The 25,750-nt window shown below is 44.0% G+C and overlaps 1 protein-coding gene across 1 annotated transcript; it reads right to left on the minus strand.

The window, feature by feature from the left end:
- Positions 1-1,236: 1,236 nt before the first annotated feature.
- On the minus strand, positions 1,237-25,485 carry LOC308497836 (dehydrogenase/reductase SDR family member 2, mitochondrial-like; the record flags this gene model as incomplete). The annotated part of the gene is made up of 9 exons (XM_081048938.1): positions 1,237-1,348; positions 1,614-1,669; positions 1,918-2,058; positions 2,327-2,378; positions 3,204-3,265; positions 5,353-5,454; positions 5,971-6,148; positions 6,322-6,439; positions 25,407-25,485. 9 exons carry the CDS (start codon positions 25,483-25,485, stop codon positions 1,237-1,239), a joined length of 900 nt encoding a protein of 299 aa, XP_080905064.1.
- Positions 25,486-25,750: the final 265 nt, after the last annotated feature.

Consider the following 25,750-nt stretch of genomic DNA (forward strand, 5'->3'; position numbering starts at 1 on the left):
TGACATAGACTGGTACCAATGAATTTATTGAACGAACACATTGTGCCTCTTTTATTGAGTGTTTTATCTGCTGTTTTCCCACCACAGTGAAGGAACTTGAGGAAAGTTATGTCTTATTTATATTTGTGTCTCCAGCGCCCCTGAGTGAAAACGTGGTTTGCAATAGGAAGCAACAAATGCTTTGGTAATTGAATGATTCTCATGACAAGGACCCATGCTGGGAGGTCTAGAGAGGGGGGTGCAGGTGAGAGGCTTCAGCGAGGTGAAGGCAATGATCAGGCGGAAAGCCTTGTCTCAGACCCTCCCATGAGACCAATTCAGGGTAAGACATGGAGAAGAGAGAGGTGTCCGCAGGGCCCTGGGTGACTTGAACGCCACTGTTTTCCCACCACTCTGCTGAGATTCAGACATGTCCACACAGAAGGGTGGTGCCTCTGAATACGACTCAGGACAACAGAAAGGCCTTCACCAGAGGAGCCAACCCCAAGAGGACTTCAGTACCGACAACTCATTTCTGTCTAAATTAGATGTTCTCAACCTGGAATTACGAGACTTGGTGTGACTTTACTCTTCAAGTGCTCAGAGTCCTGTGCGGCCCAGAAAACATTAAGAACCACTAATCCAGAGAACCCCAGGGGGAACCCCAGAATCCCCACCATCACTCCCTCCAGCCTTGCTCAGCCTCCACCAGCCCCATCTCATAGAATAGAGCAGAGCCTGCTGTGAACACTCACTCCACCACCGTGGGTCTGGACAGGCTCAGGGCAGCAACAGAAGGCAGGAGGTGGGAGAGGCCTGTCCTCAGCCTTGTGGCCTTTGGCTCTACCTTTACCAGGACTTCACAGACTTGAGAATAAATTGGAGTTTACTTTAGAGGAAAAAAAAGCAATTAAAGCACAGAGGACAGAGAGAAGGAGGCTTCAGGGGCCTGAGCCTCTAGTGTTGTCCTTTATGGTTCCTCCAAAGCTCCAGCCCTATGATCTCCTTTAGCTCCACAGCCCAAAACCGAGAACATCTATATTGGTTGGATCAGAGCAGCCAACACTATTGAAGTCACACTTAAGGTCCCAAGGATGAAACTATTGGAGGTTCTTCCTCAAGCCTGGCATGAGCGAACCTCCACATTGCTAGACTGGAAGAGCTTTGGATTCTGTCCCCAGACCGCAATGATCCCCTAGCCCACCCACCCTCAGGCGCCGAGGCCCAGACCCACAGCTCTGTAGCCCCCGAACCCTGTCAGAGCCGAGGGGAGAATCCAGCCACCACGATATTCTCGCCGGTGATGTAGCTGGCATCTGGAGAGCACAGGAAGGACACGAGGCCTGCACAGTCCTCAGGCTGCCCCATCCTGGATGGAAGGAGCACAGAACATAGCATCAGCGATCTCACATTCTGGTCTGTGCGCTGGGGCTAACAGGACTCTGCGGTGGGAATGGGCTCCAGGGAGGGACAGCGTGAATACAGCAGGACTACTTGCACCCTCCGGGCCTGTGTGGAACCCAGAATTCAGAAAAAGGAATGGCCAATACACAGAAAGAGGTCTGCTCTTGGGTCAGACTCGGCCAACCTTCCACAACTGTACGCAGACCACCAAAGCACCAAACCCCACTTACCTCTGCAGCTGATGGTTTTCTTTGAAGTTGTTCCAGAGAGCCTCATTCTCATGCAACTTAACAAAAGAAAGAGGTAAAAGAGTCAGTGCTGCTAAACAAGGTGATAGGAGGGCCCCCGAGGTAGTGACCTGACAAAGGACGCTTGACAGCTTTGTCCTTCTCAGTGTTGATGGACTGGGTCATGGCTGAGTTCAGAGGATGGTGAGCACCTCAGCTGTAAGGATGTGTCCCCTTTCCCCATTAGTCCTCGGGCAGTGTCTCCATGCGCCAGCCTAGGGAACAGGGTATATGCCCCACTTCTCACCACTTTGCTGAAGTCAGTCTTGATTAATCCTGGAACCAGGCAGTTTACCCGGATGCCCCTGGGGGCCAGCTCCAACGCTAGCGTCCTAGTCCTCGTGAGGCCCAGCAGGGTTGTCTTACTGACATTGTAGGCACCCAGCGCCTGACATGGGATTAAGAGTGATTAGGAGGTGATGGGGGTGAAAGAAAGTGTCAGTTGGATTTCTCACCTACAGAGAATCACACTTGGCCTAAGCCCAGAGCTCAGACGTACTCCTCAGCCTGGTCTGAGAACAGAAGCCGGTGTGAGCGACCCAGCAGCCACATGGGCACCAGTTCTGCCCAGGGCAGCAGGACTAAGAGGGGGTCTGCCCAGGCTTGGGGAACTACCACCCCCTTTCCCAACCAGAACACACGGAGCAAGCACTCACCACTTGTGGTAAATAAGCTGAAATGGAAGAGACCAGGATGACAGCACCCCTCCTGAGAGGAGACAGACAAACACAAAAGGAGAGAGGAAGCTCATAAGTCAGTATTGATTGAAGGGCTATAATGCAGTCATTGAATAATACAATCCTCACACAGTCCTACTATTATTCCCATTTCACAGCTAAAGACACCGAGACTCAGAGCGATTTAGTCACCCAGCCAGTGAGTGGCAGAGCTGGGATTACAACCTTATCTCTCTGACCCAATGTCCAAGCTCAGAACAAGCTGCCTCTCCATGGGGGAACGATAGCTAAGCCAGGTGTGGGGAAATGAGCTGAGTGGGCTTGGTGAAGAGGCAACGTGGCCGAAGGGGAATGCTTATCAACGGGCCATCTCTGAGAGCAGATGGGGCAGGAGGAGACAAGAAAGACAAGGAGACACTGGAAAAAGATTGAAGAACATAAGGAGGGAAAGTACTAGGTGCTGAGAGCAAGGGAGATTTCTGGAAGAGTCGTCTTTTTAACTGTGTTTTTATTGTTGATGCTCTCACCTTGTCCCCATAGAATGTAAGGCATACTCAGAATGCAAGAGCATAAAGCAAATCAGAAGGCATTATGCGTGAAGCATGGAGACTAGGGAAAATAAGTGTAGAAAAAGCTAGAGTGAGGTTGGTGGCCACGGTTTACAGCACGTGGTAGGAACTGAGTATTATTCTATTCTACATTCACAAAAACACGTGATGTCAGGGCCAACCTAAGCGCCAGGTTATTGCAAACTTGGCTCTGAGCTTTCCTGGGGCCAACACGAAGAGGGAGGCACAACAGAGAACTGCCATTGTGGGAGCTAGGTGCCCATGCTGACCCTGTCTGTGACTAAAACCTGGAACTGGGCTCCGACAGCAGGGTCCCCGAAGCTCTGTCCGGCAACTCTGCCCCGTGTGTCTGGGGACAGGGAGAAATATGGAGGAAATGGCAATAAAAGATGCAGACGCTGAGCCAAGGGCTTAGACCGAGTGCCAGCCAGGACTAGAGTCACACCAGGGATCCCTCCTGAGGGGCGCTGTCTTTAGTGAGGTCAGCTGTGTTCTGCGTCTCTAAAGAATGAGTCGCTAAAGTTACATGTCTGTAACTGTCCACTGTTTTCCCCACTCCTCATCCCACACAACTCGTTCCCTTAGATGTGGGCAGGGAAGTGCTTCCATTGAGTTCTGCTGAGGCCCATCTGTTGGCAGGGAACCAGTGTTGAGATGACCCCCAGGAATGCTAGAAGTGGCTTGGATTCTAAAGGGGAAACAGCATGAGGTCCCCAATAAGAAGAAATTGAGGCTAGGCTAAGGGTTTCCTGATCACTCTCTGCTCAGACAGAGCCCGGTAGCCCATGAGATGCCTACCCTGAGCTCCCTGAGTGTTGGCTCCCCGGACGATGGGCTGTGACAAGGCCCCTCCTAGACTCAGGAGCCAAATGTGAGCCAAGGAGAAACAGAGAGTCTGTCTTTTGTTCAGGAGAAGTGCCCTATGTTAGCAAAGAAGGAAGACCAGCTCAGTGCCATCAAAGTCCTGGGTAAGGACCGTGAGCCTGAGTCAGGTGCATGCTGGAATCATGGAGAAGGAGGAATCCATGGAGGAGACATGGTGGGGCGGTAGATGAGAGATCCCGTCCTGCTGGGGAGAATGGGGTCTCCCTGAAGAGGTGCTCAGGCTGGCCCAAAGATAAGATGAGCGAGAAAGAATTCCCCTCACAGGACACCTACCGAACATTGGGTTCCGGTAAAAGCAGATCATCGAGTAAATTCTGAACTTGATTTGACCGTGTATTTCACCTCCAAGGTGGTGGCAGATGTAATTAGAGGATGATTTCTGTCTAGTGGTGCAGAACTGCATGTGGAATAGCAAGTCCTTGGAGGATAGGTGAGCAGCAGAGAAAGCAAGGCTGGCTGTCGGCAAGTGTGCCCAGCTTCAGGAGGGAAGATTTCTAACAGCACCGACAAAAAAAGGAGTCAGGGTTCTATGAACTGAGACACTAACAGGGAAAATGAATCAGGAGGGTTGGGAGACTGTCGGCAATGAAATCCCAGCTACTTAATGACTAATGATCCTTCAGAGACATTAAGGAAGTAGAGAATCTGGAGTCTGCTGGCAGCAGGTGCAGGGAGTTCAGATTTCAGGTCATTCCTGAGTAGGGGGGGAAGGGCACCCAGACAAGGGCAGATAACAGGAGGGACATCTGAGCAGAGCGAGGAGAACTACGGAGGGCAGAAGGAAATGCTCTGGCCCGGTGCTTGGAGCAGAGCGGAAAGTTAACAATGACAGAAAGAATGTGAGTCCATCCATCCATCTTGCCCATCAGTAGGACAAGGGAACAAAACACAGGAGTGAACAGAAGAAGAGTCATAGGAGAGTGATGAAGCCCGAGATGGACCTCAAAGCATTTTACAAAGTCTCTCCTGGACCTTTGAACACCAGCTGGAAGGATGGTTAAGTGGACTCATAAAGAGTTGGAACATCCGAGCCCACAGAAAGCTGATGGGTGGGTGCAGGCCTGATGGGTGTATGCAGCAGGTTCTTCGGAGGAACAGTGAGAAAACTTTGTCTATAAAAGGCAGAGAATTTTAGCGGCAGGTACAGATCACCACAATCGAGCACCACCACCAACATATGACCCTGTAAATGGAGGTAAGAACATAAATTGTTGACAGAGAGCATAGACCTTATGATTTTTGAATCCTGTCAAGAGCAGAGACTTACTCCCACAGTTCTGTTCCCACAGCCTGGAACAGTGCCTAGCACATAGCAAGCCCTTAATAAGTATTTGCTGAATAAATGCAAAAGGAATGGGAAGAGAAAAGAACGCAGAAACAGTGAGGAGCTAGCCTTAAAAACACACAAACCAGAAAGGAGCATCAGGGCACAGTGCGTGTGTTTACAATAACATGGGGAGGGGAGAAGAGAGGCTCGGTGGGGGCTTGCCCTGCTGGAGCCCATGCAGAGCCAGTACATCAGCCTTCAGCCAGCTCCCAGCAGCCTCTCACCTTGTCCCACACCTGCTCACTGGTCCCCATGGTGCTCCCCACCAGGGGGTTGACAGCAGCATTGCACACCAGGAAGTCCACACCTCCACTGTGCTCCAGGGTCTGGGGGGAGGGGAGACATGGAGGCCCATGTGAGCGTGGAGACGGTCTGAGGAGAGAGCCCAGGTGCACGGGCCACTGAGGCAGAGCTTAGTGTGATTAGTGTCTCCACCAGGAATGGTCAGTCACAAGGCTCCTGTGAGAACCAAACTCTTGGTGAAGGTAAGTGCCCTGGATAGGCCACCGGCAGGCTCTCAGTGCTGAGGGCCTCAGGGGAGGAAGGTCTTCTCCAGGAACCCCTCTGGGATCTTGGGATGTGAAATTTCTTTAGGCCCCTCCTCAACCATAGTTCTCTCAGGATGTGTGGTGAGGGGGTGTAGGGGTGAGGGTCCTCTCATGAACTGGCTACTTTCCAGAGAGCCAGTGTCTGCTGAGGGATACTGTGAACAGTCATGGTCTCAGGACGTGTTCTAGGGCTTCTGGACCCGCATCCCGGTCCCTGCTCCTGCAGGGCTGAGCAGTGAGGAAAAGGTTCTGTGTTTTCTCTTGCCTGTGTCCTTCCACCCCTCTACCACTCACCATGGCCACCAGCCGCTCCCGGTCCTCAGCTTTCTCCACGTGACACACCGTGCCCATCACACGCAGCCCCTCCCCCTGCAGCGCTGCCACAGCCTGGTCCACGTTCTGCTGCTTCCGGCTGCTGACCACCACATGGGCCCCGTCCCCGGCCAGACACCTGGCGATGGTGAAACCAATCCTGTGGGCAGAAATAGAGGGAACAGGACAGCCTCAGCCTCTCACCACCATTGTCCCTCTACCCAGCCATGGACATCAACAAGGCTGTGTCCTTCTCTACAACCCTGAAGTCCTTTAGTGGAAGTGAGTCTCCCTGTGTGGAGTCAAGACCCACATGGCAATCAGGGCACTCACCTGTCAGTGGACACCATGACCACAGCTACCCAGTTGGCCAGGATACCATTTTGGTCTATCCCACTGCTGCTCATCCACACAGAGAGTCCATCGCGGGAAGAAAACAGGCCCCGGAGGTCTCAGATAGCTGCTTGGAGCATGGTGGCGAATGCCTGGTTCACTTCCTGTGGAACTCAGCCTTGGGGGAAAGAATCAACTTCACTTATCACTGCTGGCCTCAGTGAGCTTGATGATGATCTATCCCCACCTTTTCCAGACAGACAAGGCCATCAGCAGAGGATGAGACAGAGCCAGAGCAGTCAGGGTGAATTTCAAACATTTGAGCCTCAGGTCAGGAAGCCTCTCTGTGAAAATTCTCTATTTGTAAAATAGGCAAATTAGCATATGAGACCCAACGTTCAATCGACAGACAGGATTATTTTTCCATTCATTCCATAAGCAAGCACTGAGCACTTGCAGTGTACCAGGCACTGGGCAGAAGACGTTGGCACACCCTGGTGAACTAAGGCTCCCACCTCCCTCCCACAGAGCTTCCCATAGAGGGAGGAGGCCAGACACCAAATTATTACCCTCGTTCTTAATTTTAATGAACTACTTCTAGCTGAGAAAGTAGAAATAAACAGGAACTCTCATCCATGGCTGGAAGAAATATAGTACAACCACTTTGGAAAATTGTCGAACACACAGTCTTCTGACTGCAGTTTCACACTGTGGAAGAGTGGCTGCCTGTGCACCAAGTGCCTATACACGAGCATTCATAGCAGCATTCTTTGTAATAGCCTCAAACTGCAAACAAGCCAAGCTCTCCATTAATGATAGAATGGATAAACAAATTGTGTTGCATTGATATAACAGAATACTGTTCAGCAGTGAAAATTAGTGAGCTGAAGCTACACTGAACAACATAAATGAATTACAAAAAGATATTGTTGAGATGATATCATAGAAATGGTGGCGTGAGGCGAGCCTCTTGAAATCTCCCCTGGAATTTACAATGAATTGCACAACTATAATTCCACAAAGGACTTCCTGTGCAGCAAGCAGGCAAGACTAAGAGATGAACTGAAATCATCTAAAGGTGGGCAAATTGGGTGAGCAGGGGAAGAGGGAAGCAGGAAGTGCAGAGACGCGGGCCATGTGGGCACAGGACAGAGACCGGAGCTCGGAGACATGAGCTCCCTGCATTCTGAAACTACTGCAGTCATGGGAGAGGGAAGAATTCGAACTGCTAGTGCTCCCCTTATGGCCCATAGTCCTGCCTGAGGAATCAGCATATAATATGGCTGAACCCAATGCTCACGGCAGAGATCTTGGAGCAAAGACTGATGGAAGAAGGGTGAAAATGGAGATTTAAGACCTCATTGCCAATCAGAGGATAGAAGGCTTAGGACTGGAGCCTAACCACTCCCACCTGCCCAGAGCTAGAAGCGGAACAGTAGCAGTGTCCAATCAAAAGAACAGAATATTTGCAGTTCTGAGAACTGTAGCCCACAGCCAAGGTCTCGCAGCTGAACTAGTTCCAGCAAAGGGTAGGGAGCCCTGGAGCTGTGCTGGTGGCCACAGCCATTGCTCACAGCCACATCTCTCAGCCTACCTCACCCCACCTATGTGTGTGGACCCCTGCAGGGGTAAACAGAGCCACTGAAGTACACAGATCCTGAATCTGGTGCAGAAAGAGCTTCAGAACTTCAGAAGCTTTCTGAGACCCAGGGCAGTGCCCTGAGACCCAAGCAACCTGCTTATAGATGAGAAGCCCACCTGCCAGGGAATCCCCACATTGTGTGAGAAGCCTGAACAGTGCAGAAAAAATATAACACTACAGCATGAGAGAGAAATAAAGGCTGCAGTTGGAAAGAAAATAAAGCATTTTACCAACACCTACTGGAAAGCGAAGGAAAGACCTCTTGCTATCAACTTGTTGCAGAACCCACTCCTGTAGATGCCTAGAAAGAGAAATAATAATTTACTAATTGCCATGAATAACCAAGGTAACAAGGCAGCTCAGAAAGAAAATGAAAAGTCTCCAGAAAATGAACTTAAAGACATGGAAATATGTAACTTAAATTACAGAGAACTCAAGATTGTAGTTCTGAAAAAATCTCAGTGAGATGCAAGAAAACACAGACAGGCAGTATAATGAACTCAGAAACACAATCAAAGAACAAAATGAACATTTTACCAAAGAGATTGAAATTTTTAAAAAGAACCAAATAGAATTTCTGGAGATTAAGAACTCAATAAAAGAAATGAAGAATAAAATAACCAGCTTAGGTAATAGAGTTGACCAGATGGAGGAAAGAATCAGTGACATCAAAGATAGAAATCTGGAAATGACACAGATGGAAGAAGAGAGAGACTTGAGAGTTAAAAGAAATGAATTTTCTGATTCCATCAGAAAGAGCAATATAAGAATAATGGGCAGGCTGCCAGTTGGCTCAGTTGGTTGGAGTGCAGTGCTCCTAACACCAAGGTCACCAGTTCAACCTCACATGGGCCAGTGAGCTGCGCCCTCTACAGCTAAGATTGTGAACAATGACTCTCCCTGGAGCTGGGCTGCGGTGAGCAGCCGGAGGTTGTCGTGGGCTGCTGTGTGCTGCCATGGGCTACTGTGTGCTGCCAGGAGCAGCTGGCAGCCAGCGTGAGTAGCCAGCAGCCATCATGAGCAGCCAGCAAGAGCTGCCGTGAGCTGCTATGAGTGGCCAACCGGCGACCAGCTGCCTCAGTCAGGGGGAAGCACAAGGCTCATAATCCCAGCATGGGCCAGGGAGCTGTGTCTTACACAACTAGACTGCGAAACAATGGCTTAAACTGGAGGGCAGGAGGGAGACGGAAGAAGGGGGGTAAAAAAGAAACAAGAAACGAATACAGTAAAGTTGCCCGCTATGAAATCAACGTACAAAAGTCCATTGCATTCCTATATACTAACAATGAAATCTCAGAAAAAGAAATTTAAAAAAAAATTCCTTTTGCAATTGCAACAAAAAGAATAAAATACCTGGGAATAAACTTAACCAAGGGTGTGAAAGTCCTATATACTGAAAACTATAAGACATTTTCAAAAGAAATTGAAGAAGACACAAAGAAATAGAAAGACGTTCCATGCTCATGGATTGGAAGAATCAACATAGTTAAAATGACCATATATACCCAAAGCAATATACAGATTTAATGCAATCCCCATCAAAATCCCAATGGCATTTTTTAAAGAAATAAAACATAAAACAATAAGAATTCTATGAAACTACAAAAGACCCCGAATAGCCAAAGCAATCCTAAGAAAAAAGAACAATGCTGGAAGTACCACACTCCCTGACTTTAGCTTGTACTACAGGGCAACAATAATCAAAACAGCATGGTATTGGCAGAAAAACAGACATGTAGACCAATGGAATAGAATTGAGAACCCAGAATTCAATTCAACCCATAAATAAACCCACATAAATATGGACAGATAATTTTTGACAAAGAAGCCAAAAACATACAATGGAGAAAAGACAGCCTCTTCAATAAATGGTGCTGGGAGAATTGGAAAGCCATGTGCAAAAGAATGAAACTAGACTGCTATCTGTCACTATATACCAAAATTAACTCAAAATGGATCAAAGACCTAAACGTAAGACCTGAAACAATAAACTGCATTGTTTATTGTTTAGAAGAAAACATAGGTACTAAACTTATGGACCTTGGGCTCAAAGAGCATTTTATGAATTTGACTCCAAAGGCAAGGGAAGTAAAAGCCAAAATAAAATAAATGAATGGAACTATATCAAAATAAAAAGCTTCTGCACAGCAAAAGAAACCATCAACAAAATAAAGAGGCAACCAACCGAATGGGAGAAGATTTTTGCAAACAATACCTCTGATAAGGGGCTAATATCCAAAATAGATAAGGAACTCATACAACTCAACAACAACAAAAAAACAAACAATCCAATTAAAAAGTGGGCAGAGGACCTGAAGACACTTTTCCAAACAGAACATACAAATGGTCAATAGACATGAAAAAATGCTCAACATCACTAATCATCAGAGAAATGCAAATAAAAACCACAATGAAATATCACCTAACTCCAGTCAGAATGGCTATCATCAACAAGACAAATAGTAACAAGTGTTGGAGAGGCTGTGGAGGAAAAGGAACCCTCATACACTGTTGGTGGGAATGCAGACTGGGGCAGCCGCTATGGAAAGCAGTATGGAGAGTCCTCAAAAAATGACAAATAGAATTACGATATGACCCAGCAATCCCTCTCCTGGGCATCTACCCAAAAAATCTGAAAACATTTATCCATAAAGACACGTGTGCTCCAATGTTCACTGCAGCTTTATTTATGGTGGCCAAGATGTGGAAACAACCAAAGTGCCCTTCGATAGATGAATGGATAAAGAAGTTGTGGTATATATACACAATGGAATACTATTCGACAGTAAGAAAAGATGAAATAGTACCATTGGCTACTACATGGATGGATCTCCAGATTATAATGCTAAACAAAATAAGTTAGACAGAAAAAGTCAAGAACCATATGATTTCACTGATATGTGGTATATAAAACTCGAAACAACAAAAGAACAAGACAAACAAATGAAGAAACAAAAATTCATAGACACAGACAATAGTTTAGTGGTTACCAGAGAGTAAGGGGGGAGGTGGTGGGAGATGAGGGTAAGGGGGATCAAATATATGGTGATGGAAGGAGAACTGACTCTGGGTGGTGAACACACAATGGGATATATAGATGATGTAATACAGAATTGTACACCGGAAATCTATGTAACTTTACTAACAATTGTCACCCCAGTAAACTTTAATTAAAAATATACATATAGTTGAAGGAAAGAAATCAGACAAAAAAAGAACACATTATGTGATTCCCCATATACAAATTTCAAAAAAAGGCAAAAAAACTCTATGTTGTTTAAGAATGCAAACAAGTGACAAGAGAATAGCAAGGTAGTAATTATCACAAAAGTCAGGAGAGTGAGTATTTCTGGGGTAAAAAGGGGATTATGATTGGGGAGGGGACAATCAAGGGGCTTCTGAGGTGCTGGCAGTGTTTTGTTTTATGATTGAGTGATGACTACGTGATATCATTTAAGGTATATGCCATATATATACTTTTTGTGTCTGTTTTATATTTAACAATAAAAATGTTCAAAAAGTAAAGATTACCTGCTCATGGTACATTTTAAAATTCAAACTGTTCAAAAGCAGTTCAAAACTGAAACTCCCAGTTCCCTTTTCAGAGACAAACTTCCCAGTGTCTCGAATACTTTGTCAGAGGTGTTCTGTGTAAAGAGCTTTGTTTTAAACAATAAGCTTTCTGTGTATAAACATTCAATTCACGAAGGGAGTATCCTGCCAGGTAGTAGATGAAGCAGAGGGTCAGAGAGCAACTCCACTCTCTCCCTCCCTGGGGTCCCAGTGCCCTAAGAGGCTAACAGAGAACAGGGGTGCACACCTCGCTCTGATAGGGTTGGGACAGTCATCACAATGGAAGCTGCAGATACATGGGACCTAGAAAACGGAGGAGGAAAGGAAAGCAGTGGGATAGGCGCTCCAGTCTAGGGGGACAGACTGAGAGGAGTGCAGGGGTGTGTCTGCCCTGGGTGTCTAGGAGATAGCAGGAGACCTCTGTGCCTGGAGGGCAGAGAACGGGGCACTCGTGACTGAGAACGCTGACTGTGGTTCCGAATACTTGCATTTATATCTCTACCAGACTGTGCTGAGGTGAAGCATCTGAAGTAGGCTGGGAGGAGCCTGGGCCCACGCCAGCAGTCCCAAGCGGGGCCACTGTGGAGACCCAGCCCAGGTGCACCCCTGTAGATATGTGCAGGTGTAAAGCCAGGGTGGGGACCTGGCATGGGAGACTCAGATATGAAGACATCTCCCCCAAGAACTGGAAATACATGAGGGCTGCTTGTCTAGGGGAAGCTCTTTCACCCAAAACCCAAATTTCCCAACTCCACATCACTGTAAGCCCAGAGATTTCTGCCTCCCTCAGCGTGAGAAACCCATTTGCTTGCTCAGGAGCCCTGCCCAGGCCTGAATCCCACCATCTGATCAGCTTCCTGCAGAGGGAGGTGGGGAATGAATGGGCTATGGAGGACACTCAGGGAATCGGGGTGTACTTTTCATAAGGGGCAGTGTCAAAAGGCTGAAGAGAGGCAGGCTCTGGTAGCTACGCGCCAAGAGATCAGCAGACAGGCACTTTCAGGAGGCTCAGGTGTGGGCTGACTCTGTCTGCAGACCTTCCTCTGTTCCAGACCTGCTCTAGCCACTCCATCACCAAGGGACTCCTGGTTACTAAGCAACCCCTGCCTTACCTACTGTATCTCCCCTAATTCCTTAGCAACACTTGCATAACCCAGTTCCCTGAGTAAAGAGTTGTCTGTATCTATACATGATAAGTGGATGGGTGCTGCTCAGGAATTGTGGAGAAATTTCAGATTAAATAGCAAGGGAAGCAGTGGGATAGAGGCTCCGATCTAGGGACACAGGTCTGTATCATATCATCATGAAGGTGACCAAATGCTCTGCTTTGGGAGAGACAGCCTTGGTTTCCACTTTGTGTCTCTTCTGAAACCATATTTCCAAAGCATCCTTTGCAGGTCCTATATCTCCTCCCTTTTTTATCCTAGCTACTTTCACTCGGCTTCCCACCCCAACCCCCGCCTCTCTCCTTTCTGCAAGGTCATATTTACAGGCTTTCAGATCAAGGGAATGATGGGTTTCTGTTTCTCATTGTTCTACCTTTCCTAAACAGGACACCAGATTCTAAACACTGTTATGACCCCTGGATGACTCCTCTTCCTGCAGCTTGGAACACAGATTAACCTCATCAAGTGTCAGGGGAATTAGTCTCCTTGGCGGGTAGGGCAGCAGGAAAAAGAAGACTTGCCTTTTGTCGGGACAGGGCACGCCCTGCTGGAAGGCCAGAGTTATAGCACCTCTGAGAAGCTCTTCCCATCTCTGAGCATGTCTGTGGCTTTCCCCTCTCTTGTCTGCAGCAGTTCTTTTTAAATTTTATTTTATTATTATTTTTTTACTTTGTAACATTTTATTTTATTTATTGAATTTATTGGGTAACATTGGTTTATAAAATTATATAGGTTTCAAGTGTATAATTTTATACGGCATCATCTGTATATTGCATTGTGTATTCACCATCCAAAGTCAAATCTCCTTCAGTCACCACATACATTTGACCCCCTTTATGCTTTTCTACATTTTCTCCTTCCCCTTTTCCCTCTGGTAACCACTAAACTGTTATCTGTGTCTATGAATTTTCATTTGTTTGTCTTGTTCATTTGCAAGCCCTGCTTGTCTAAACTTGTCACAAGATGGTTTGGGGAAAGCTACCCTACTTGTAAGGAAAAGCAGCTCTGGCCAGTTGCAGGTGAAGTGCAGAGAGACTGGTCAGGACTCACCAGAGATCAGGTTCCCCTTCCCATTCAAGGTCCCTATTTCCTAGGGTCTAAGATTGAGCGGCTTCCAAAGGCCCAGGCTCTGGCTCACTGTCCCTCATTCTCACTTACGCTTTATTCTGCAGCAGTCAGCTAGGCCAGCTGGGCCAGAATCAAGCACAGGTCTGGGGAGCTTAGACTGGCCTCTGAACCTGGCACTGCCCACTCTGATTGCCTTTCCATGCTGATCAGTTCGGATGCTCAAATATGGAAGTAGGGAAGCCAAAGGGACATAGTCTCAACCTGGTCCTGTCTTGGAGGTAGATGGTCTTCATCACTGAGTCCAAAGAGAGAAGAGACGGGAAAAGAAAACAAAGGCTAGGGGACAGACCGAGAAATGCAGAATAGTCAGAAACATTGAGAATCTCCCCTACGGTATCTCCAAGATACAGAAAAGATACAGAAAAAAGAGAGACCAACAGAAGAATATCGGGAGATACCAACAGAAGCTGTGTGCTCTTGAGCAAGTCTGCACTTGGGTAAGATAAAGAACTGAGTTGGGGTGTCCCCCACACTCTAAATAGGTCCCAAGAACTTTGTTATGAGAATCAGGAAAGAAATAAAGACTGAGCTGCAGACAGAGGCAGGGAGTAAGGAACATCAACACAAAAGGTAAAACGGAATTGAAAGTGGGTGGCTCCAACGTCAGAGACCCCGACCTGAGCAGCCTCAGCCACACCAGCCCTGCGAGGTGGTGCTGCCTCGACCTTACCTGGTTGAGCTGCTGTCTTTTCTAAGTGTGGTTCAGGAGCCCCTACGCCAAGGAATTCGCAGCTGAGTGTGAGGATATGAGTAGGCTGGGTTTCAGGAACCGCTCTCTGAAAAACTCACATTCCTGGAATTTACAGTTCTAGAATTAAGAAAGCTGGTGGTGAGAAAAGGCTGTGGGGAGGTGGTAACGGGGAGCCTGGGGGACAATGCGGGACTTGTTTCTGAGTGTATTCTACAGAATGCTGCCCAGACCACTTACAAGGAGCCCAGTCCTATCAGTTCAGTTGCCCCCAGACCCTTATGTACAACAGAAACAGACAGACCCACGGGTCCAACCAGGCTTCAGACCCCACACTGTGGAAGAAGGGTAGACAGGGCAGTCAGCCTGCAGGAAGCAAAGCTGGGTACAAGGCCACAAAGACATTTCTGCCAGCATCAAAAAGAGACCACAGCCAATGAAACAGCCCCTCCCCACTGGCTCAGGCCCCTGGCATTCTACACGACTAATGGCTGTAGAGCTCCAGGTGCCCTTCTGTGTCCGGTGTCCACCCAGCAGCCAGACTGTCACCCGGGCCCAAATACTTGATGAACACCTACTTCACACTGGGCACTGTGTTAAGTACTGTGAATAGCCAAGTAACGGAGACCCAGTGCCCACTCTCAATAAGCTTACAGTCTAATGGAAGAATCAAATAAATGCCACGTGGAGTGTTTGTTACATGTCAAAATGGAAGTAGATTTGAGGTTCAGGGGGGCATTCAAGGAGACCATGGTACAAGCCATGTAATGCCTATGGGATATTTCAGAGGAAGTGCTCAAACAATTGGATAAATCGTTCTGGCACCCAGAAGAGCAAGTTAGCGATCAGTAGAATGATTTGGGAATTATTGGTCATAAGTAGAAGCAGCCTCATAAAATGGAAGAGATATCCCAAGAAAGTGAAAAAAATGGAAAGAGAGGAGAATAAAGTTGGAAGTGTGATAGATGGTCCCCGTGATCCCAGAAGGCCTGTATTCACACCCTGCCGTTGTCCCCATCCGCATCATACCAGGGTTGGCAAGCGAATGGTATATCACTTCTGAGGTTAGGATATATAAAACTGGGTGTTTCGCCTTGGGCCTTTGTTATCTCTTTCTTGCACTCTTGGATCACTCCTGGCTGCCGTGTCGTTAGTATCCCTATGGCAAGAGCCATATGAGTGAGTTTGGAGGCAAACGTCTCAGTTCCGGTCCAGGCTTGAGATGACTGCAACCCCAACTGACATCTGAACCATAACCTCATGAGACCCTGAGCCAGTACCACCCAGCTACACTGCTCCCCTTCCTGACTCTCAAAAACTGGGAGATAATGAATTTTCAAGCTGCTAAGTGTTAGGATCACTTGTTGTACAGGAAACTCAGAGAAAATTAGCTCATTGAAGAGAGAACAGAAAATCCTAAAATGTAAGAAATATAAAATATAAAAAATAATGTAGCCATAATTAAAAGTGTTGTATTGACATATGAATAAACAAATCAAAGAAACAGAAGGGGAGGTTCAGAGAAACATACAAACACACTTGAGAATTTAATATATGATCAAGGTGGCATTTCAGATCAGTGAGAAAAAAGATGGCTTTATCAACAAATGATGTTGAGACAACTGGGTAACTCTCTGGGGGAAAAGAAATTAAATTAGATGTGTGCTTCCACACCACACACCAAAATAAATTTCAGATGGATCAAAGATTTAAATGTAGAAAAATGAAACCATAAAAACTACAATAATTCTTTTTACTTCTGCATGGAAAAATTACTACCTAAGCAAAGTGAAAAGAAAAGTACAATTTATATAAAGTTCTAGAAAAGATAAAGCTAACAGAGAGTGATAGAAATCAAATCAATGGTTGTCTGAGTATAAGGGCACCGGGGAACTTCCTAGGGTGATGGAAATGTTCTATATCTCGACTGGGATGGTGGATACATACTCGTGTGTGTGTGTGTGTGTGTGTGTGTGTGTGTGTGTGTACATTTGTCAAAATTCCAGGCACTGTACAGTTAAATTGTGTGCATTTTATTGTAAGTACAGTATACTTCAATAGAGTTAACTTTAAAAAGAAAAAAAAGGGACAAACTAATAGCAAACACCAATAGGTCCGATGTCTTACAAAAGCAAGATTTCTCTACGAGAATTGATAGCCCTGGATCCTGACCTAGAGCCAACCCCTTTCTTGTCCGGTGGTAATACTTTTCCGGTGGTGCTACTTCCCCAGCCTCTCCGAGGCGTAGATAATTCAAAGCTGATTTTCTGTAGATGAGACTGTCTTCACAGAGTCGAGTTCTATATGCAGCACAGAATCACTTTGCTTTGGTCTCTACAGCAAGTTGAAGCACCCTTTAATCTTTGTTTCTGGAATCAAGCTATAGACTGAGTGTTTGTGTCCCCCCCAAAATTCATATGTTGAAACCTAATCCTCAATGATGGTGTTTGGAGGTGGGGTCTTTTGGGAGTGATTAGGTCATGAGAGTGGAACCCTCATAAATAAGATTAATGCCTTTTAAAAGAGACTCTAGAGAGGTGTCTTACCCCTTCTGCCATATGAGGACACAGTGAGATGACAGCAGCCTATGAACCAAGAAGCAAGCCCTCACCAGACACTAAATCTTGTGCCTTGATCTTGGCCTTCCCAGTCTCCAGAACTGTGAGAAATAAATGTTTGTTGTTTAAGCCACCCGGTCTATGGTATTTTTGCTACAGCTGCCTGAGCAGACTAAGACAGAAGTTGGGGGGTTGGCTGCTTAGCTCAGTTGGTTAGAACATGGTGATATTAACACCAAGGTTGCAGGTTTGATCCCCACAAGGGCTACTGTGAGCTGTGCCGTCCTTAAAAAAAAAAAAAAAAAAAGACAGTGGTTGGTTCAGTAGTTGGTGGATTGGAAGGTTTATTGGTCCACAATTTAGGGAGATGAAAAAAGCAAGAGAGATCTCTCTATGGGCAAAATCTGAAAGAGAGAGGAAAAGAAAGAAAAAACCTAAAGGTTTGTACATTTGAGGAAAATATTGACTATGGTGAAATTTCTTCAGACAAAAAGTGGGGAAGAAATGGGGAAAGTGGTATATCTACATTCCCGAGAGGGAAGAAAAGAGATAATGAAGAAGAAAGTTCTGGCAATGACCGTTTACCACCTCTTGGAAATCCCTTAGTAGCCATGGCTTTTGGTAGCCATGGGGTGACGTGGAAAGACAGGCACCTGGCAAGAGCCCAGAAGCATAGGAAATGTGGTGACTACAAGAGAGTTTACATTTTGTGGAAGCCTTCTATGTGTTTGAAACAAAAACAAAAATGGCAACATTTTATAACCTCTCTCCAATTCACTCCCTGCTCATCCTTTTTACCATAACATCTCACAACCTTGGCAAGCTGCAAAGGCATTGATCAAGAGAAAAGCCAGCTTGCCAGCATAACTTTGCCCCCAATATCTGGGCATCCCTTTTTTTATGTGTTAAATTTGAATTTCAGATAAATGACCATTTTTTTAGTATAAGTAGTTCCCAAATATTGCACGGAACATACTATACTAAAACCTTTATTCCTGGTGTATTTGGAATTCCACCTTGCCTGGGCATCTTGTACTTTATCTAGCAACCGTACCCTTTTGCCCTAGTGATAATGATGCTCCATAGAACAGTGACAACTGTCAGTTTATTAATTGATGTGAAAAAAAATCAAAATTGTATAAATTTTACACATCACCCAGTAGAAAGAAGACAAAGTATTATTTATAAAATATATTTAAATGACACCAGTAATACATGTATACAATCTCCTTTAAACCATTTTTCAAAAACACAGATGACGCAAATATTCTCCATTACTAAGCCACCAAATACCCTTCACAGCAGTAACCACAGTTAATAAAAAAAGTTCTTCTAGAACTTTTCTATGCATTTGAATACATACCTGTAAGTATAGAATATGTAGATGTTTTTGTGTGTATCATATTGTAAACACTGTTCCATTCACTGTCCCATTGCTCTGTAGCTTGTTATACGACACTACATATAGATCTACCTCATCGTTTTTATTTATCTTTTGTGATTTTTTATGTCTTTTATTTTTTTTTCATATGTTTTGTTTTGTTTTCTACCTCATTGTTTTTAAAAGCTGCAAAATATTCCACAGAATACACATTACCCTGGTTTAGCAGTTTCCAAAAGTGTGGTATGGGAACCCTTGGTGGATCCTTATAACCTCCCTCCAATTCAGGGGGTTTCCAAGGTCAAAATTATTTTCATACTAATAGAAGCTATTTGACTTTTGTACCCTTACTTTCTCACAAAAATACAGAGCCTCCATGACGTGTGATGATATCATTGTTCTAACAGCTAATGAGACGTGTGTGTTGATTTCTTATGTTTCCAAAATGATCTAAAGAAGTAGATTTAGTGTATAAATAGGTGCATTTTCAAGAAATTTGAACTCGGTTCTCAGACTCCAACTGTGTTCCTAACTATCTTCAGTTATACTTGCTATAATTTCAGCATTATTGTCCAATAATTGTTATTTTAAAATTCTGAAGTTTTCCTTGCACCCCCGTGTAAACACAAAATATAGGTACACTCTATCTTGTTTTGCAATAATATTTTTCAATGTGTTTCAAAAATCTCTCTAAATTTTGTATTTTTACCTAAAATTGTTATTTTAAAATTTAATAATATTTTATTCTAACACATAAGATTATGTCTTAACAATATTTTTTTTTCTTACATTCAAGGATCCACCATTGGCTTAAGAAAGATACACTAGAACACTTGCTTCCTCCACCCACAACTGCACCATCTGTGTCTAAAAATTCTAAAAAAGAGGAAACTGACATATCCGAGAGTTCTCTGACTAGCAGAAGGTAAGGATATATACTCCAAAGAAACTGTGTAAAACTGGATAAGAAACAAAAATATGATGAAATCTATATTTCCCTCAACTATATAGATATTAATAGTTTATCTTATTACTACCTCTTATGCAACAGAATGTTTTCAATAGTATTATAAGCACTAGGTAAGTTGTGGCATCATTTTGCGATGATGCAGAGTTTAGAGAAAAAGTAACTGCCTATTTTCAATACAGATAGGGTGAGCTCTTTAAAAGCTAAAAACTGTTTCTTACAGCTCCTCAAAGTAGAAATGAAAAAGTTACTGAAGCATCTTACAGGGTAAGTTATCCTATTGCATTAGCTGGAGAAGTGCACACAATAGCTGGAGACCACTGGCATTGCTGAATTCTTGCGTGCTGGATGAAAGTCAGTGAAAGAAATCCTGGGCACTGTTGCTTTACAACGGTACTCATCAAATGAAAGATTTCGCTGCAGACAGGAAAACTGAGTTAACCTCTTGTCTGAAGAATTATACTTTTGCCTCATAAATAAACAAATCAACATACATGGAGGAACCATGCTATCTTCTTGTAGTTCTCCTCCGTCAGCATCCACTAATCGTTAAAGATCTTTTATGTGAATATTTGGCAACAAACACAAGTGGTGGTGAAATTCCCAGTGTTGACTAACTGTTTTGAATCTCATGGCTTTTTTCTGAAACAACGGTTTTGATATTTCCACCAATGACTCAAAAGCAATGGTGGGTAAAGCTGCTGGTGCTCAGCACAAGCAGTCATTACATTCCTCACTGCCAGGCACTCACGGTTAAAAAAAGAAAAAGAAAAAGCCAGTTTCATTTAAGATTGTTTTATTAAACTTTGACCCTTGAACACTTTTTCTAAACATTCTTTGTGAAGAAATGGGAAGTAAACATAAAACATTTCTGCTTCACGCTGAAGAATGATGGTTATCTCAAGAAAAACCACTTGTGCAATTGTTTGAGATGTGAACTGAACTATCTGCTTTTTTCATGTAACACTGTTTTTACTGAAAAGGATGGCTGACAGATAAAATATGATTACTCAGATTTGGGTATTTGGCAGATATTTTCTCAAAAATGAACAAAGGAGACTGTCACTTCAAGAAAAATAATTGACTATAGTTGCTTCCATTGATAAAATTTGAACTTTCCAGGAAAAATTAGGATTTTGGAATATTTGTATCTGCCGTCTTGAGTTTGACAACTACCTGACACTATGAGATTTCCCCAATGAGCTCAATGTTGATATTAATAAGTGTGATTTTTTTGATATTATACAATGAACGTGTTATCATTTGAAGGATCTGTATATCTCAATGAACCAAAATTTTCCAGGTGACCAATGCATGATGTTACAAAATCATGCATGGATGAAAGATCTACTCAAAGTTCAAGATAGACCAAAAAAATGTTAATGTAACAGAGTACAAACAATTCACTGAGGGGGGTGGCCAGTTAGCTCAGTTGGTTAGAGCATGATGCTGGTAGCACCAAGGGTGCCGGTTTGATCCCCGCCTGGACCACTGTGAGCTGCACCCTCCTTAAAAAAAAAAAAAAAATTCATTGATATGGTTTCAGATTTCTCACTGCAACTAACCTCTAAGGAACTATCATTTTGTTATCAAGTTTGGTGTAGTATCACAGAAAAATATTCACACTTTTCCAAGTACATACCTGTACACAGGCACGTATTCTTCATTTACTTCATTAAAACAGCACATTGTAAAAATTAAATGCAGAAGATAGTATGAGATTCCAGCTGTCTTCCATTAAGCCAGACATTAAAGAAAATTTTTTTAATGTACAACAATGCCCTCTTCTCACTGTTTTTTTTATTTTAAGGAATATAGTTACTTTTCATTTAAAGTGGTATTTATGTAGAAATGTGAACATGTACAGACACTATAGAAAATAGTATGGAGTTTCCTCAAGAAATTAAAAATAGAACTACCATATGATCCAACAATTTCACTTCTGGGTAAATATCCACAGGAAACAAAACCATTATCTTGAAGAGATATGTGCACTGCCATGTTCATTGCAGTATTATTCACAATAGTCAAGGTATGGAAACAACCTAAGTGTCTGTCAATGGACGAATGAATTTTAAAAATATGATATATATGTACACACACACACACACACAGTATTTCATCCTTAAAAAAGAAGGAACTACACTGATGAAACTTGAGCACATTATCCTAAATGAAATAAGCCAGACAGAGAAATACAAATACTGCATGGTATCACTTATATGGGGAATCTTAAAAAAAAAAAAAAAAAGTTGAACTCATTCCCCCACTGAGGGGTGGGGAAAATAGGGAAAGGTTGGTAAAAGGGTACAAATTTTCAGTTGTAAGATGAATAATTTCTAAGGATCTAATATATGTATATAGCATGGTGACTATAGTTGATAACAACTGTATTGTATGACTGAAATTTTCTAAGGGAGTAAAACTTAAATGTTCCACCAAAAAAAGAAGAAAACAGTAAATATATGAGGTGATGAATCTGTTAACTCAATGGGAGGAACCCTTTCGCAATGTGTACATACAAGTCATTACCCTGTACACTTCAAATATCTTACAATTCCTTTTGTCAATTATATGTCGATAAAGCTGAAAAATGAACGTATAATGGGTTTATTATTTTTAATGATTTAAATGAATAAATATTGTTTTAATTTCTATTATAATAAATACTGACAGATATAACTCACATTAGAAAAAAAAAAAAAAGCTCTTCGGAGTCCTCAGTAATGTTTAGGAACATATAGGGGACCTGAGACAGAAAAGTCTGAGAACCCTGCCTGCCCCGATTTATTTAATTATTCCCCTATTGATAGGCATTTAGATTGTTCCTTTTTTTTCCCAATAAGAAATGCTGTAATAAACATCTCTATACAAATCTCTTTGTGCACAATATAAGAAAATCTTTTTTTTTTTTTTTTGACTTTATACATCTTGGTTTAATCAAAGGAAATATTCTAAATCCGGGGGAATCATTGGTTATCATAAGTGGCCCTGATTCATGGATAAGGGGAAAGGGCAGGATAAGGGCTCCTGACACTGGATACAGATAAATCAGGAAGTCCCTGGGTTTGTCATTGTCAGTAGAAAGCACAGTCAGAAAGGCTGTGCTGGACCACTGTGACAAGACCTGCAGAATCAGACTTGGTGACACTAGCACAGGCAAACAGAACACACTGTTGACAGAATGAGAACTGTCAAACTCTTAGCACATGCATCCTCTTCTGTCAAAAGAAAGTGATGATACCACCCAGCATTATTGCAGAAATTTAGTCATGTAATATCTGGGAAGCACTAGGCAGCATACCTGGAACACACCAGGCATTGATCAGATGGTAACTCCCTTTCCCCCATCTTTTCCCCTTCATTACATAGCTGGTTCCAATACTTCTGGACCTCCATGCTGGAGCAGAGAAGGCCCAGTCCCAGTCTCGCCCCCTGGGCTGCAGGGAATGACAAAAGATCAGAGAAGAGACTCTGGTGCTATTGCCCCAAACTCCTTGGGGTCCTTTTGGGGGTGGGGGGACTTCCATTTTCACTAAAGTTTTAACCCAGCCTGTATCTGCCTTCCTGAGGCTACTCCCCACCTGCCTTCCCACCAGAGCCCTTCAGATCTGAGAAGCCCACTCCGCAACCTGCCAGGCAGAGCAGTAAACTGGTCAGGGCCCCTGGGGGCGGCCAGGGCAGATAGCCAGGCCCCTTGACAGAGTTTCCCTCAGATTCCCATCACCCAGTTCCTGCCTCAGGCAAAGTTACTCAGAGCAGGCTCCCCACACAAATACCACTTCTTGCCGTCCCCACAGGGGCAAAATGTTCCAATTTCTTCCTCTGGGAAATTACCCCCCTGACTGAAGGCTAACAATACCTGTCTACCCACAAGGTCTCCCCAGTTGAGTATATAGGTCAGGCCCCTGGAAATTACAGGTTGTTAATGGGAAGACTGAGGGCATGTCCCCAAAGGCTGCACACCCCCAACTTTCAGGATCTTTTAACCCCATCCTCCTCTTTCCTGAGGGTATATTCTGTAGATCCTAGATATTGATTCAACAAACTGTTGCTAGTCATAAATTATTTTTCTAAGAATCAGGAAGGGGGACAGGCCTGATGGCTTAAGCGGTTGGAGCTCTGAGCTTCTAATGCCGAAGGCTGCCGGTTCGGTTCCCACATGGGCCAGTGGGCTCTCAACCACAAGGTTGCCGGTTTGATTTCACAATGTAAATATACAAACATTCCCAGGACTCTCTCTTCACCCTCTATGCTCCCTCTCTCCCTCTCCCTGATGCTCCCTCCTGAGTTCCTGGGTCTAGGTGCCAGGATTAAGTCAGCCTGCCCCTGAACCTCACACATGCACAAAAATTAACTCAAAATGGAGCCTACATTTAAAGGTAAAACATAAAACTACAAAAGTTTTAGAAGAAATCGTCAGAGAATCATCCTTAGCCTGTTAATATGGTAAATCATATAGATCGATTTTTGAGTATTGAATGAGCCTTACATCTGTTGTTGGTCATAATGCATGGTTTGTTTTTATTTATTTATTTTTGGTTTTGATTTTTTCCTTTTTTTTCCTTTTTATAATGATTTTTACATATTGCTGAATTCTATTTGTTAACAGTTTATTATGGTTTTTTTTTTTTTATCTTTTTGTCTTCTTTTTTTTTTTTTTTTGTACTCTTTTTCTGGTGTTTTCCTCCTTTCCTCCTATAAGAAATTATGTAGAATTGGTCAAATATATCTAGAGAAGACAGGTTTTGCCTTTCCTTTTCTCTCTTTCCTTTCTTCCTTCCTTCCTTCCTCTTTCCCTCCTTCCATTCTTTCTTTTGTTCCCAATGGTTAAATTAATGAGTATCTTGAGGAGGTGAGCCACTTATATAAGGTTCAATTCTGCCCTATTTGTTCTTATATTTCTATAATATAACACTAGCAATTGCTTTTACTATGTGCCAGAAACTATTCTAAGCACTTCGCACATATTACTTGTTTTAATCTTCACACAACTATTTGAGGTAAATACTATGTCTAGGCAAGAGGTCCTGATGGCCCAACCCCAGGTGGTGGTTCTGGGAAGGGAAAGGAGGGAACAGCTGCAAAGCCTTGCAAAGCAAAATTCACTCTTTCTACTTGCTTTGATGTTGTAGACTGGAAACAGAGGATCCAGACATGAGGTCTGGCTGGGGTCTAGTATATTCTATGGGAGAATGGTGGTGTCAGCAACAAAAATGGGGAACAGAGGAGAAGGAAGGAGTTTGAAAGGAAGTATGAATTTTACCTGTTGGACGTAGTGGTTTTGAGATGAAGGGAAGGCTTCTAATAGGACTTATCTAGCAAGAAGTTAGCAATACAAGACTGAGAATTCCCTCGGGGTGGGGGGGGCTTTGAGTGATTACTGAAGCCATGGATGTGGATAGTATTGCTAAGGGAAGGGGTACATGGAAGAGGAGACGGCCAAGGTAAGATGCTTGAAAATTGTGCTGTTATTTACCTGTTGTCTCTCAGGACCAAGACCACCTTATTCTGTAATGCTGGAGCTGAAGGTCTGCAAGTGACATTTCCCAGATTCTTGCCAGCTGGCTTCCTATTAAACTCTGCTAGTGAGAGGCACTGGTGTAATTGGAAGGAATTCGGTTGAATGAAGAAACTGCCTTCCTGCTTCCGGCTCCTATCAATGTCCCTCCAGGATGGCTCTAGTCCAAGGGTCAGCAAACTCTTTCTGTAAAGGGCGGGATATTGAATAGTTTGCGAACTACATGGTCTCTGTTACAACTACTCAACGCTGCCATTGTAGCATGTAAGCAGCCACAGACAATACACAGTGAACAAGTGTGACTGTGTTTCAATAAAGCTTTACTTACGAACACTGAAGTTGTATTTTTTTGTAATTTTCATGTGTCATGAGATTTTTTTTTTCAACCATTTAAAAATATAAAAATAACATTCTTAGCTCACAGGCTATAAAGAAACAGGTGGCAGCTGGATGTGGCCTACAGGCTGTAGTTGACCCTGCTCTGGTCTCCTGATTCTTTAGGCTGAACTTCACCTCCTTGGAGATCCCTGCGCCAGCCATGCAGTGCCCACCCCAGAGGCCCGCACTCCAGTCACAGTGTGTCCCCACTCTGAGGTCTGAGCAGAAGCCATGGCAGGCTGCTCCTCTGCGCCCAGAGGCTCTGGCGACACTGTCCTCTGCCTGTTTCTCCAGCCCCAGGGTAGCAGGGCTTCCTGTAGTTACCATACCTGGTACCCCACTCCCTGCACACACTCACGTTGTTTGAAATACCTTTCATAGAATCGTTTATCCTGGCTGGACCCAGACTGACACAGAAATCCTTCCA

This window comes from Rhinolophus hipposideros (assembly GCF_964194185.1).
Source record: "Rhinolophus hipposideros genome assembly, chromosome: 5".
Taxonomy (NCBI): domain Eukaryota; kingdom Metazoa; phylum Chordata; class Mammalia; order Chiroptera; family Rhinolophidae; genus Rhinolophus; species Rhinolophus hipposideros.